The sequence below is a fragment of the Aptenodytes forsteri genome, unplaced genomic scaffold, assembly GCF_000699145.1.
Source record: "Aptenodytes forsteri isolate BGI_AS27 unplaced genomic scaffold, ASM69914v1 Scaffold169, whole genome shotgun sequence".
In the NCBI taxonomy this organism is placed as follows: domain Eukaryota; kingdom Metazoa; phylum Chordata; class Aves; order Sphenisciformes; family Spheniscidae; genus Aptenodytes; species Aptenodytes forsteri.
In genome coordinates, this window is record NW_008796115.1 from 1,021,934 (window position 1) to 1,036,280 (window position 14,347).

The window sequence follows — 14,347 nt, forward strand, 5'->3', positions numbered from 1 at the left end:
TGCTTCCCATAACCCATGAATGCAAACATCAAACCCACTTGCTGATTAAAGAACCACAAACAATCAAAATCGATACTCACTTTGCATTTAAGCACACGAGCAAAATGGCAAGACCTGCAACACTTAGCTCTAATGAGGACATGGTGCTATGTTCACAATAGCATTCCTCCATTGATCACCGTGTCTGTAAGGAAAATAGATGGTATGTTTTTGACACCTCTATTCTCAGAGATAAGGGCTCAAGATGGTATTACATCAGTTGTGTCATTGAGGCTAAGGGAGCATCTTAGTGTTGTAAACAACCTCTCTGACGATCACGTGCAGGCATACTCACAGACAGAGATATTTGTTGAAACCATGCAAGGTGGCACAGTCAGAGACCTCTGCCTCTTGCGCAGAGCTGGTATATAGGTCAGTGTGTGTGGGCAAAATGCCAGATGAGCAGTCTCGTGGACAGAGCTCTCAGTTATAGCAGGCATGACTGTGGCAGCTCCCCTTCCGCTCTCCTTCCCACTTTCCTTGGAGGTGTTGCTTATAGGAACCAGAGGAAAAAGAATGATCCTATCTATCTGTGCAAGTTCCTTAGTCTTTCATCTTCTGGTTTGGTGTTTATTCTGTCATGCCGAGATGTTGGTAACAGGACTGTCTCTCTGCAGCTGCTTGGCAGAGGACAGATCTTGTTTCTATGTCCCATCAAATGAACATCTGTGATAGAAGTGACGGAAAGCTGTATCTGAAGCTGTATTAGAAGTGAAAGGTTCTCTCTGTTCACCCAGGCGACGCTAAGTGCTCTTACTGACATAAATTAGCAAAGTAAAAGTAAGTTGCAGTGACCTCCGATGAGACAAGTTGTCCTATCCTGGCTTAGTTCCTGCAGTCCTCGTTCAAATAAATTATTTCATTAAAATAAATGAGGCTTTTTGACAAGAGTGCTATGACCCTTTTTACTTTTCTCAGAAGATCTATTTTTTTCTTACCTTGTGGTAATTGCTTGAAGCAGTAGAGAACTCCCTTGTTACCCTGCTGCTTCTGAAGCAGTTTTATCCTTCTGGGTACAGAACATAGGCAAGGGACGGGGCAATTAGTTTATGAAAAAAAATTATTAGCTGATTTATATAATTATTAATAAAAAATAAATTAGTTTTTCTTTTTCAAAGTGTCTATTATACCCTGTGTGCTTGTGCACCTCACTAGAAAGTTCTGAAGTGACCTTTCAATAAGTATTACTGACTGAAGTGAGGATGAGGCCTGGGATGCCAGTCGTTTGATGCAATGCTACAAAAGCAAAATGTGGCACTGCTGTTATCCTTTAGAGGTTGTTAGCCCCAGACCAAATATCAAAACATTGCTAATGCTACTTCAAGAGCATTCTAGGAGGTGTTTAGGGGCTGTTTTCCTATGTTGGTTATTTCAAGCCTCACTTAAATTCATTCGCTCCTGCTGCAGATTCCTGATAATCCATGTAAATGTAGCTATGATGCCATTTGTGATGGGAGGTTTAAGACTGACCTCAGGTGGGAAACAAACAACATCAGTAGCACATAAAGTCTTAAGAAATAGTTCTCAGAAGTCCAAAACCTTAAGTAGTACACAGTGAAGGAATAAAAATGCAGATTATGTGGAATACCAGAAATTTGGGCAAAAGGTTGTGCAGAGGAAAAAGCAAGGCAATGAAATCCTGAACCATGCAAATGTATTCTTAATTTTGTAAAATCCTTTAAACTCTTTGCAGCCCTCTGATTCTGGATCCCCTTGGCCTGATTAGAAAAGGCCATTCTCATTCGCAGGTTCATTTATGGTCAGAGGATTGGACTGTAGGGTTCTTAATTGGGAAATAGTCCAGTGTGCTGTGAAACTGGCTTTACCTTGGGACAATGAGCTATCTAAAGCAATTGCCCATCCAGGAACGCCAGTGCCCACTTTCCAGTTATCCAAATATTTATTGCAACTTTTTAAACATCTCGTAATATGAACATCAAGATTGCTAATACTGGGCGTGGGGCAGGGGTTTAGGGGCCCTATGGCATGGTTTGCTGGACAGGACTGTGGAAATTTCTTACTTACAGAGAAGCTTAAATTTAGAAGGCATGTCAGTCCCATGGAGGATTTTTCTTCATGGGTGTGGATAGCTTTCCCACCAAGGAAAATGAGCAGCTGCACATATTTGATCACAGTTTTCCAAGCAGTGACAGCACTGATTATTGTATTGATAATAACCAGCTCCAGTCGCCCTTCCATTAGCTGGCTGGGCTGGCATAACCCTGCTAAATGGAGGCAGGGAGGAGGAGGACTTGAGTTTTCTTTGCGCAGAGTTAGCTAAGTGCCCTTACTTAGAAAATCTGATTTGAGAAGGGTTTTCTTAACTCAGTGCAATACTATGCAAATTTGCACTTAGGAGGGTAGCAGTGCTGCCCAGGAATGTGATGCAAACGACTCGCTTAGTTTGGGGTGAGGCCGGGGCTGTCTCAGCTGCCCCTGGAGCAGGGCAGCTGCTGTGATTGCACGTGTTTTGAGCGAGTCTCGCTGTGGCAGACCCCACTGGCCCACACAGAAGCTGAGCTGGGGGCACTGCGTTTGCGGCAGGCTTTACCTGCCAGTGGCTGCAACGCCTGCAAGCACTGACAAAAACAGTTGCAAGTCCCTCATGCCAAATGGCTTTGGCATTTTGGGTTGGGACAAAATGTCTGTCCTATCAGCGCTGTGCTGGCCTCCGCATTGTTGCCGGATGGATATTTGAAGCACTGCTGTGCAGGAGGCGGGTGGATGTCTCGCATAGCCGCTGAGAATTGCCTCTTGCCCCAGAAACCATTAGGCACTCATTCTTAGAGAAGAAATCATTATGTCTCATTATAGCATGTACGTTGGGGACGGTATGGGCCGCTGCATCTATGTAGGTCAGAACAGTTAATTTTGTTCTAAGTGTTTGGGTATGCAAGTGTGTTTTAAGAGTCTGAAAATCCTATTTAAAATTGTTTTAGTAAGCAGTCATCTTGATCTAACTTTGCAGTTCTAGGTTTTACAAAGCTGTTGCATTAGCCACTGTGTTTCCTTCTGTCATGTATTTCCAGTGCTCTGGTTGTGATTCAGAGAATGAGTGAGGAAGCTCTTAACCAAAGCATGGCATGGCAATTAAATTCCCATCCAAGGGCTGGGCTGGGTGCATTTTGGCAGTCTCTGAGGAAAACTGCATCTGTGCAACTGCGGATAGATGTAAACATATAGAAGTGGGTGGTTCTAGTCAATAAAAAGAAATGCTGGGACTTGGACCTGTAGCAGCAATATCATGCTGATGTTGTCCAGCTCCAGCAAATGGGTTTGGAAACAGAATTCTGAATGTTTTTTTAAGAGATATGGAGCTGCATGGGCATCCATCACACCATCCTATGTATGTTCACATTAAGAGAAACAGTTTGCATTTAATACAGACTTTGAAAATTGTCAAAAAGAGCCTCATTTCCCAGCTCTGTTCACCATGCAGCCCTGTTCCCCTGGACTGCTCCTACCCTGCTGCTACCCCTGATCCTTCATAAGAAGGATGCCAGCTGGAAACCAAATGTCTGCTGCAACTTACAGAAAGAGTAATTGGCTTGGAACCTACTACCTAAAACAGTGAAAAATGAACAAGCACTGGGCTCTGTTTTTGTGGCTGTTGCCAACAGCTCCTTCTTGAAAAGAGCACCATGGGGAACTGGCCTGGGTACAGTGCTTGGATACCTATCAAAGTTTACCCTCCTCCCCCACTTACCCTCTTTTCTTTTCACTCACCCACCATTAGTATCTGCCCTCCACACAGTCCTCCATCCTTCCACATCTGGAGTGTTGCTCACTGAAATGTGATTGTTGATTCTTTATTTCCACCTTCTGAAATGTTTTTCTCCTTTATGAATGTGAATCGAAATGCTGCAAAATGCCTCCACATCCATACATTATCTCTGCTGCTTAATGCATACACCATACACGAGATGATTGTTACTGCTCCAGTTGGTGAAATTGTGACAAGTGGAAAAAGCTGTGGAGTGCCAAAATGTACATCAGCATTAACCACCTGGAAAGTGTACTCTTCTCCAAAGATTATGATTCTTTGCATGTTTTATTGCTACTGTAAAGATGATTTCCTAAGGAAAACTGTTTCAGAATAGCCATTTCCCTAGTGCTGCCACATTTCATGAAGTCTGAGGACTTTAGAATCAATTCCAAGTAATACTCATCTTCCTCCTAAAGGTGATGCTTTAAGAACTGGTCTTGCTTAACAGCCTACCTCACACATTTGGTGAGGGATCATGGTGAGTGACAGCAGGTGGAAAAGATAAACCCCAGCTCCTGTGTGGTGCATGAGGCCTCCTCACACCATTGCTGTATCAACAGGAGTCACTCAGCTGAGCTTCCCACCAGGAAATGCACAAATGCAAAATATGCTTATATTGCCCAGCAGATATTTCAAATCAATTATAACCTACAAAGGCTGATGTAATGGTGAGAGATTTAAAAAACAAACCAAAAGCCAACAGCCCCTTCGTGGCACTGAAGGCATAGCATGGGCGAAACAAAGCACATTCCCATGACTCTGACATGCAGAGCACTGGTAAAGACCAGCACTGCCTGAATGATGACATCGATATAAGAAGCTTTCTTATTGCTTAGCATTTTGAGGAAAAATTACCTGTATCCATAGTGGGTGGCTCACTGTTTCATGCAGAAACATCTCCTACCTTCAAAGTCACTGTTGGACTGATAAAGCTTATCATGGCCCTTGCATATACCAACACCTTCTTGAACTGCTGGAAAATCAGAGTAAGCTAATTTCAGTGTTATCTACCAGATCTCCAGCCCTGCTCTGTGCGTGTGTCATGGCATACCAGGAGTGTCTTCTACTACAAGCCGAGTCCAAAAGTGAAGCATCCACATCACTTGAAAGAACTGATAAACCAAACTCTACTCTTATTTTCTGCTAATAGGCTCTGTTACTATCTTGTGTCTGAAAACAGATCATCAAATCTTTGGAAAAAAAAGATAAACTTGGCTGTAGACAATCCATGCCATGAAAAGCTCCCACAAATGCTTAAATAGCTATGTTATTACAAATGAACATGCCTGTTGCATGACAGCTCAATCATTCATAAACGTGGTTATACCATTCTGCATCATGCTTAAGTAAGCAAGCTTGGTATTCAGCAAATTATTGCCAACCCCACCAGCACGCTGTGTTTTCTGGGCTTAATGGGAAACCTGCTTGAAGTCTGAACTCATCATTTCTATTAGCTTGTGTGAAGGCAGAAAGTCATGTCTTGTGTAGTGGTGATAGATGAAATTAGCACTGATGGCAGAGATGAATGATACCACCTGAGGTTGGCTGACTCTTGGTGATGATGTAGTTGACCATTTGGCAATGTGTTCAACATGCTCTGTGCCCCCAAACCAAACAGAATAACCTGGGCAAAGCTGGTGAGTCCAATACATGGAAATAGAGCTCCCAAAAAGTGGAAGTAGCTTTTCAGTAGACTTATTCACAGCACCAGCTGCGGCTAAGCTTTGTCACAAGGCTGAATGTTCTGTGGTTTTTTTTTTAAATTCAGAAAGCTTGATGCTTTTCCACAGCCAGGTTAAGCTATCAATGTTCCCCATAACAGATTATTTCTGATCCCATGCCACTCACTCCCATGCTTACTCTGGATAAACATTAAGAAACCGATCCAGGTTAAAACTAACCAATCTCGCCAAAAAAACAACCTTTACTATAGGTCAGTACCCAGTAGAGTCAGCTGAGCAGCCAAATCAGTGTCAGTGCTGGCACAGACTGTAAGAGTAAGTAGATGGGACCAGTCCCAATTAGTTTTACTGGTATGCCTTTGAAGTACTTCTACCAATCATTGGCAGAGCCAGGACATCATTTTCAATAAGCTTTAATGTCACAGTCACTGTATATGGATCTACAGTCAGGACTACATCATTATTATTTGGATGCTAAATACAATTAAATATTTGTCTATTTATTGTTTAGTGCACATTTTAAAATAATTTATAGTTGATTTAATAATGTTAAGTGATGAGGTGCACATGTATGAGCACTTTGCTTCATGCCATGAATACAGTAAAAGTAAATGGGTTTTCTTCTTCTGAAATACTGAAGAGCGCATGCAATTCTTCTCCATTACATAAACTTTTTAAATACGCACACCAAAATACCGTTTTAATATCTGCCAATTTTGCATAAGGTAGGACATCTATTATCAAGAGTGAGAAGGATGTTTTACTGTTTTGTCTGGTCACGTGTTTTGTCGGTTTTCAAGGAATCTAGCCAGAGCTATACATTCACAGTGATGATTCAAAAAATATGGCTTGTACTTAGAGAATGTTATTTGCTCAAGTTCATGGTAACTTCCAGTTATGTTGGGTTATTGCATCTATGCACAGAGATCACTCCAGATCACCTAACAGCAAACGCTGAAAGAACCACCTTTACCTATTGCTACTTCGATGCACAGGTTTTTGCCAGCAGGGAATGGCTACGTTTTCATTATGTCTCATTCTGGGGAATCTTGCTCACTGCTTGGCAATTCCCTCACTCAGTATCTCTTAGCTTCCCAGTGGCACACGTTGCATGTGCCGTCAGTCTCAGGCAGGTGAACTTCTTCAGAAATAAGGCAGTGCTGCGCTCACTATCATTTTTACATCTTCTTACCATTTGTAGAATAGTTTTGTAGGGAAGTTGTAGCCTGTGGCTGCAACCAGCATGTTTTTATAGACTTAATACAAAAGAAGCCTCAAACTCTCATCCCAAATACTGAGCCTATAACGTCTTTTACTCTGAAAGTGTTTTGTGTCCTGATGTAACTGTGCTCACAGAATTGCATTATACCACTAAATCTGCAATTTAGTCCAGATTTCATCATTCTATCATGTTAACAACTGTTCTTAAGGAATAAGAAAATGTTAAAGAGTAAATAGTGCATAATATAATAATAATAATATGCATCTGTGATTAGCTGTGATTATAGAAAAAGGGATATGGAATAAGGAATGGGGATTTTACTGTTGAAATTCAAATAAATGCAATATTCCCAAACTGCAAAATCCAGGATCACAATCGGCGTGAAATCCTCACCAAAAGCTTTTGATCTGTGGGAATGTGTACTACCCAGGCCTCTTCCATTAAACTTTTTTGACAAATATAAAAACCTATCAAACTTTCTTTGGTAAACCCTATACTGCTTCCTAGTAGTTTCAGAAGGGGACATAGTACTTTTTTATTTTATTTTAGGCATGTAAAGAGACAAAGTACAGTCAATTCATGAAATCTTTTGAGTGGCATGCATAGAGATCTTCATAGAAGATGGAGATCAGGAAATACAATAAAGTGCTGAAGATCTATAGAATCCTTATGAAGCTCAAAAATCCCTTTCCATTCTCTAGGAAGAGGCCCTATTCACATGCATACACACAAAATAGGAATAGCTTTAAAAATTAGACTTTGATAATCAATATTGTATTTAATTGACTCTTCCTCCCCCCCCCGCCTCCCCCCAAAAAACCCAAAGAGACAAGGAATACTGAAATCAGAATAATTGTGTTGTGATGAAACATGTATTGTACTTGGTAAGAATGTGTCATTATGTAGATAGGGCAAGATTTCCTAACAATTTTCTGGATCTGAAGGCTGAGGTTTTTTTGGTATATCAAATCATGGCAGAGTACAGTGCTACTTGGGACCAACACTATGTTCAGAGATTTGGTTGCTAATGCAGCACCTCCTCACTTAAAAAAGGCACAAAAGGCATGAAGTGACTCATACAACTGCTTTAGGCAGCTAAACAGACTAAAGACTAAGTGTAAACAGGCTGGCTCCTTCTTTAAGAGGTCAAAACCCTTTATTTTTATAGATGGTTATACTAAAACATCTGCTCTTCCAGACACACATTTGTAGACAGTACTAAGCTTCTGTAACCTCAACAATTAAAGAAAAGAACCCTGTAGTTGATTGATACCTCACGGCTTTATCTTGATCTTTCTTTCCCTTTAGAACTATCTTTTTTCCTTAACTGGCAATTTCAAGAACTTGTCATGAGCTAAAGAATTCATTATCAGTCTTTAAAACAATTTAGTATGAAGTTTAAAGTAGCAAATTAGTGCCTAAGGAATTAACTTTGAGAGTGTCAAATATAAAAATTAATTGAGCCAAATACAGAGTAGACAATATTGTGCCTTGCAGGTATATTTAATGCAGATATGCATATTATGATCATTAGTTGTACAATTAAGTCTCCTACTGATCACCTCAATAATCTGCATCAAAATCAAGAAAGTAACACACATACCAGTTGCAGTCAAAGAGAAAGAAAGCCTGTATATGAAGGTTTCCAATGTATTTTTTAAGAAACCTTCCCTTGAAGATCCTTGCAGAAGCCCCTGGTATACACACTAAATCAATGCAACAAAACTCCCAATAAAATTATGGTTTAATCCACTTGGCAACAAAAGGGTCAAGTGGCATGAAAAAAAACCCTCAAGCCTGCAAAGGTTGGTTACTCTTCAGAGAATTTTCAGCACAAATTTGTCCGTGGGCTACAAGTGTTTTTCTAATGCAAATGTAACTTATGAAAAAGAAAAAGGGTAGGCCATCAACTGAAAGAAAACATTTATTGAATCAAAGTCAATACTTTCCTTCTATTATCTACAAGCCAACACTGAACTGACTTTATTCAAGAATGAACACAATGTACAAAAAAAGTATGTCTGTTATAAAAATATGTCAATTTTTTTTCCTGGCTATTGAGCTGAAAACATTTTGACAAGTGCAAGACAGGTTTGGCAAGCAAATTTAAGCCGCTATTACCAATGACAAAGTTCAAATAATTTTGTAATCATAGTATATTTAAGACTCATTGATAAAGTGGCATTGGAAATGTTGACCCCTAAAAAAAAAAATATCACTGCACTGCCATGTGTTTATGCACCCAGACAACTGAACATCATCATCTTCTGTCGTCACAAATCAGTACCTTTATCAGTGAAGACTATCCAACCTAATTCGAACTATTCAACCAGATAATTGACACCTACCACTGGAATACAACTTAGGGAAGGCAAACGAGCTCCATAGCCCTGTATTTTACATGTTGTTTGCGAACTGAGAGAGAAGAGTAGGTAGGTTCATACATGTTTAAATCAACCTGACAGCTGTTGCAATGTGAAATCAGGGAAAGGATGGAAAAAGAATAAAGAACCATTTATGACAGTAATCTGTATTTATGAACACATGCGTGTTTACGTATAAAAATGGATCCGATTAGGCTCAGTTATGCCTTACTTGTTTGGATGTAGGGGTTTTTTTCACATAAAAATTTAACTCAACCAGGACTCAAATCATTGACTTCTCTCAAACCACCACCAAAGAGGGAAAAAAGGGACCATTTACAGAAATAATCTGAAAACAGTGCAATATTAAAATACAATTTCACAACATGTGAAAGAAACATGCTTTGGAACCTGAGCAAAAGGCGTTTTACTGACTTCGTAAGAAGTCACCCTGTATGTTGTTTTCATTGGCATCTGTTCTGCCAGATTAGTATGTTGCTCTTAGCAACTTCCATGGCCCCTAAATATTTAGTACACAGAAACTGCCAACTACTTAGAGAGGTCTACTAAACTTTTCAGCTAATATTGCAGGCAGTCTGACATGCTGCTACTGGAAATGACCATACAGCCTAAAATTAAGAAAAATCGTAGAAAGAAAAAGAAGCAGCCAAACATGATGCTTTTCTTTTTTAAATAGACTAAAGCGCTTCCACAACACTTAGATACGGTACTACACTGGTTTACAGTCTCAAGACCAGCTCTTTCAAAATAAATATACTGAACATTTACAACAAATGCCTCATGAATGCAAGCTCTCTCTTTATTTCAAGACCAGTTGGATAAAAACTAAAATAAAGACATAACTCTGAAGCAGCTAAGTTACAAGTCCTTTTTCAGAAATAGGCATGACTTGGTGCCACAGCAAAATTTTTCACCAGTTTGCAGTAAGCAATTTTTTTTTTCTTCTAGCACCAAGCAGGCCACCATACAAAGCAACCTCACAAAGCATGCGGTCATCTATTCTGCTGATTTTGTATGAAATAATCATTTGTGCTTGCAGGTCCCAGACCTTTCAAAAATGGTATGACCAACAGATGATTGAAGACATTCATGGAAACTCACTCATTGCTAAATTACTTGAGTGAAGAAAAGATTTAAAGACTAAAAAGCAACAGAATGTTGCGCATTAGTATTTGTGAGGGATGAGGGAAGCTAAAGTTGGTGCTTTAATTTGCCTTAAAACAAACAAAAAGCTAAAAACAATCCTAAACAGCTCTATGTCCATGATACTGGTGGAGGCCAATGTGTGCATGCCACTGAAAGGCACGGTCGGACCAATCTGATAAATGGCATCATCAGAGCAGAACAGCAACTTCTCACTGGAGTAATCACAAAGGGTGAACAATGAGCCATCACTTCTCTCATCATGAGCACAGAAAGCAGTCACCAAGGCAAAAGAAGGGACACAGGAAAGAAGATACAGGAACTCACATAAACCTGGAAGACAGAACACACACATTAAACTGAGTTTTGAACATTCTGAGTGACCATTTTCCTACTGTAACATTGCCATTCATTGATTTAACACCATACATATTATGCTTAAATGGATGGAACTGTTGCAAAAATGGTACCTTAATCATATCACAAAATTCTTCTGAAATTTGTTATACAACTAACTTCACTTGCAAAGATTTGCCTACAATATCATCTTAGGTATAAAACAGGCTTATGGACAGACTGATGCAGTCAGGACAATCTCTTGTTCATTGTGTAAAAAAATTAACACGCTTACATGATATTATTTTTTTACTCAGAAATGCGTTTTAAAATTAGGCATCATAAAGACACAGCTATTTATAGGGAGATAATTATGAAGTAGTATGATTGTTCTTCCTACTACTCTAACAGTGACTAAAAAGCAGAGTGCAATACTTACTGGAAAGGTTTCCCCAAGGTTATCCTGCCTTTGTATCTACAAGCTGCATCTGAACATTTGCAGACATGCCACCTCCATAGCCCCCCTTGGACTGCATTTGGTTCTGAATTGAGCTGACCTGGAGACAGAAGGGAAAGGGGGGCAGAGAAAACAAGAAAGGCAGTTAGTGAGCTATGGCGTCTTCTTGCTTCCAATTTTATTTCTTGTTTAGGTTTGGTTTTCAAGTGCTCCTTTACCATTAAAGCTACATTACTTTTCCATGAGGACATGTGCAGCATAGGCTTGCTGGAATTTTCACTTCTGCAGGCAGCTCAGCAGGAGAGATGGAAGAACTGGTGCTGAGGCAGAAGTTTTTCCTCTCTCCCAAAGAAAACTGGCTGATTCAAGGCTTTCACTGACCTGCTTGATTACTCAAAAAAAATTAATCAAATCTCTTACTGGTATCCAACTCCACTCCATCTGACAAGCTTTAATTTATCTTGTTATATGGAAAATGTTCTTTGCCAAGTATGATAAACCAGAGAAGTTGACACCATTATGTTAAAAATATAATAGACAACTTAAAAAATATCTGCATAGTATCTGCACTGTATGGCTAACTTCAGATAATTAAAAAAGGACTTTCTAAACCAGAAAGGACCTTTTGGTTTGTGAAAGGTTTTTTATTTATCTATTTATGTAACAGCACTGCTTTCCTTAATTGCTAATATTCCTTTAAAGGACAGGGCATTTATTGTTTAAATCATACTAAATCTATCAACTTCCCTGGAAATAGCTTATTTGAAGGTATTTTTAGCCTGATGCAAATAAATACATAAAGAATTCTCCCACACACACAAAGACATGCACATCCCTCTATGGCTTTCATTGCCTTTATCAACAAAAAGCAAAGGAATCCATTGTTCTTTCCTGCTTGTGTTGCATGAGTCAAAATAATCATCTCCAAGTCCCTGCAGGAAGACAACTCCAACCTTAAAGGTTTGGCCTTTTTCTCTCTGCACCCCAGAGCATACATAACAAGTACACAATGAGCACAAAATAACATAGTTATTCGAGACTACAGCTTCTGAAATTGAACTTGCAGCAAAGCCTATGCCTGCAGGGCACCACTTGCAATTATTACATGTGTGCTCCTTCACAGAGACCTCAAAACATCACTAGAAAGCTGTATTAAAACAGCACTGGAGAAATATTTCCAAGTAGCTTGCACGATATTTTCCCTGTCTACAAAGACAAAAGAAGTGTATTCTTTTCCACAGCAAAGCAAGACACATGCACGTACAAAATTAATCAGCACAACTCTTTCTTACACACTGTTTCTCAAACCAATGTGATAAAAAGAGCCTGTTTTAGGATCTTTGTCTTCAACAGTATGGCATATTGCAGTGCTGTGTGAAAGATCTGATTTTTATGTATTTAAGCAGCGCAATGTAAAACCATTTTCTACCTTGGCTCTTTGCTCAAATAAGTGATACAGCTGCAGCAAAGCAATGTTATATTCATATTTTTCTTCAGGGAAAAGTGTTCAGAGCCAATACTCTAGTGGGTCTGACATCAGAGACTACGAACTCAGTAAGGAAGTGTGGAGAAGTGCAACCACAGTCATGGGGTGGTAAACTTTCACATTTCACCAAGCTAGTCATCTTCTTCACCAAACATCTTCTGTTGCTCATTGGAACAAAAGGAGTTTGAATTTAATCTTTTTTTCCTCAGAAAATAATTAATCTACATGTAAATATATTCACAAGAATAACTTGAGGATGGCATTTCTCTGGTGAGAAAGAGCTAGAAAAACATCTCCAGGCCATGTCACCTTCCAGCCTGACAACTTGCCTACATGACTTTAAAATTTTGGAGAACAGCAAATCAACACAAATTTTAAGGCTAAAGCGTAAATTTTTATGAGTACTTCTTCTAAAGGTTAGAATAATTTCTCTGGTACTTGAGTCACACATATAGATGTTTGTGTTAGTGGGTAAGGAAGTCTCAGTCTAAAATGCAGAGGCAGTTAACCTAAAGTAAAGAGAATGCAGCAAATTAAACTTGACTGCATTAACAGTTCAGTGGCTATTTTGTATATGAAAACTTACATAGGAGACATACAATGTTAAAAACACTGAGCAAAAAGCAGGTCTAACAATTGTAGGCTTATAAGGTGGTATTCTTTCCGAAGCATCCTCCTTTTGAGGCAGTCTGAGCTACAAGAACAAGCACCATGAAATGCAATTATTTTTTTTCTTTCCCAAAAATGCCACTGCCTTCCTTTGATGATACAAAACAGCAAGGTTCTTCTCTCCTTAATTGCACCAATTAAAGATCATACAATCTGCTGTGCTGCTTATCTATCTCATTAATTTCCTTCTTTCCTTTTCTTTCCCTCCCTTTCAGAATTAGGAAATAGCACAGATGGTCCTTGAGAAAAAAAACAAGGGAAAACAAAGAAAAGGACGGAATACATAAAATCAAAGACTAAACTGAGGAATATGAAGCAGAAGAAGAAAGTGAGAGATTTCACCATGGAATATGAAGGTAAAATAAGAAAGAAAGTGATGGGAATGAGAAAGAAACAGTGCACAGAGGGCTCCTACCGTTTAAGTGTACCTTTGACAGAGGAGCAAGGTGCTCTACAGAGAAGGCAAACAAAAAAGCAAAATATTTCAGTAGTCAGAAAACTACTGTACTCAGAATCATACGGATATGTAATGAAGAACAATGCTGATGAAAAAAGACACAGAGCAGATAGTGGATGAAGAACCAAATTTATATGGGAAAAGCTGATGAAATTGCAGGAGGTCCTCCTAAGGCATTCAGGAGAGAAGGCACAAGGAGGTTCACGAGGGAGTATAATGTCCATACTATAAAGGAAATTAAGCAACAGAAAAACATGTGGAGGTTAACACTGTAATCTTGGAATTTACACTGTGAATAATGAACAAGGAGACTGGATGCAATATTACCACAGTTAGTCACCACAGAAGAGGCAGGAAAATAAGCAGTGTGAAAAAGTAGAGATTTGTGCTTCTGAAGAGAGAGAGGGGAAGAAAGGATTATTTTTTGCATACAGATCCTTTCCATCTGGGATCAGAAAAATCACTCTGGCCACTGACACAGCATATTATCCAAATGAAAAAAGTGAGAGAAAGAGATAGCCAGTTATGAGCATTCAAAAGGAAAAAGTCTATGTAGAAAGACAATAATGATTACCTACTATATGGAGATGAATTGGATATTATGCAAGGCAAAGGTGAGGGCAAGCAGGGGGAAAGTCTGAGGTGAAAGAGCGAAGCTTCAGGCAATCACCACAACCTCACATGAGGCAGCTCAGCTGTGAGAATG

At 39.4% G+C, this 14,347-nt stretch overlaps 1 protein-coding gene across 2 annotated transcripts in view; it reads right to left on the reverse strand.

Annotated features, from left to right (window-relative positions):
• Positions 1-8,619: 8,619 nt before the first annotated feature.
• Positions 8,620-14,347, reverse strand: part of CDC42SE2 (CDC42 small effector 2) — an 86,663-nt gene continuing 80,935 nt past the window's right edge. For both annotated transcript variants that reach the window (XM_009287198.2, XM_009287199.1), the window contains 2 exons: positions 11,012-11,129; positions 8,620-10,569 (listed from right to left, as the gene is read on the reverse strand). In XM_009287198.2, coding sequence (XP_009285473.1) covers positions 11,031-11,129 — 99 coding nt within the window. In that variant the 3' untranslated portion in view covers positions 8,620-10,569; positions 11,012-11,030. The remainder of the gene's footprint in view (positions 10,570-11,011; positions 11,130-14,347) is intronic.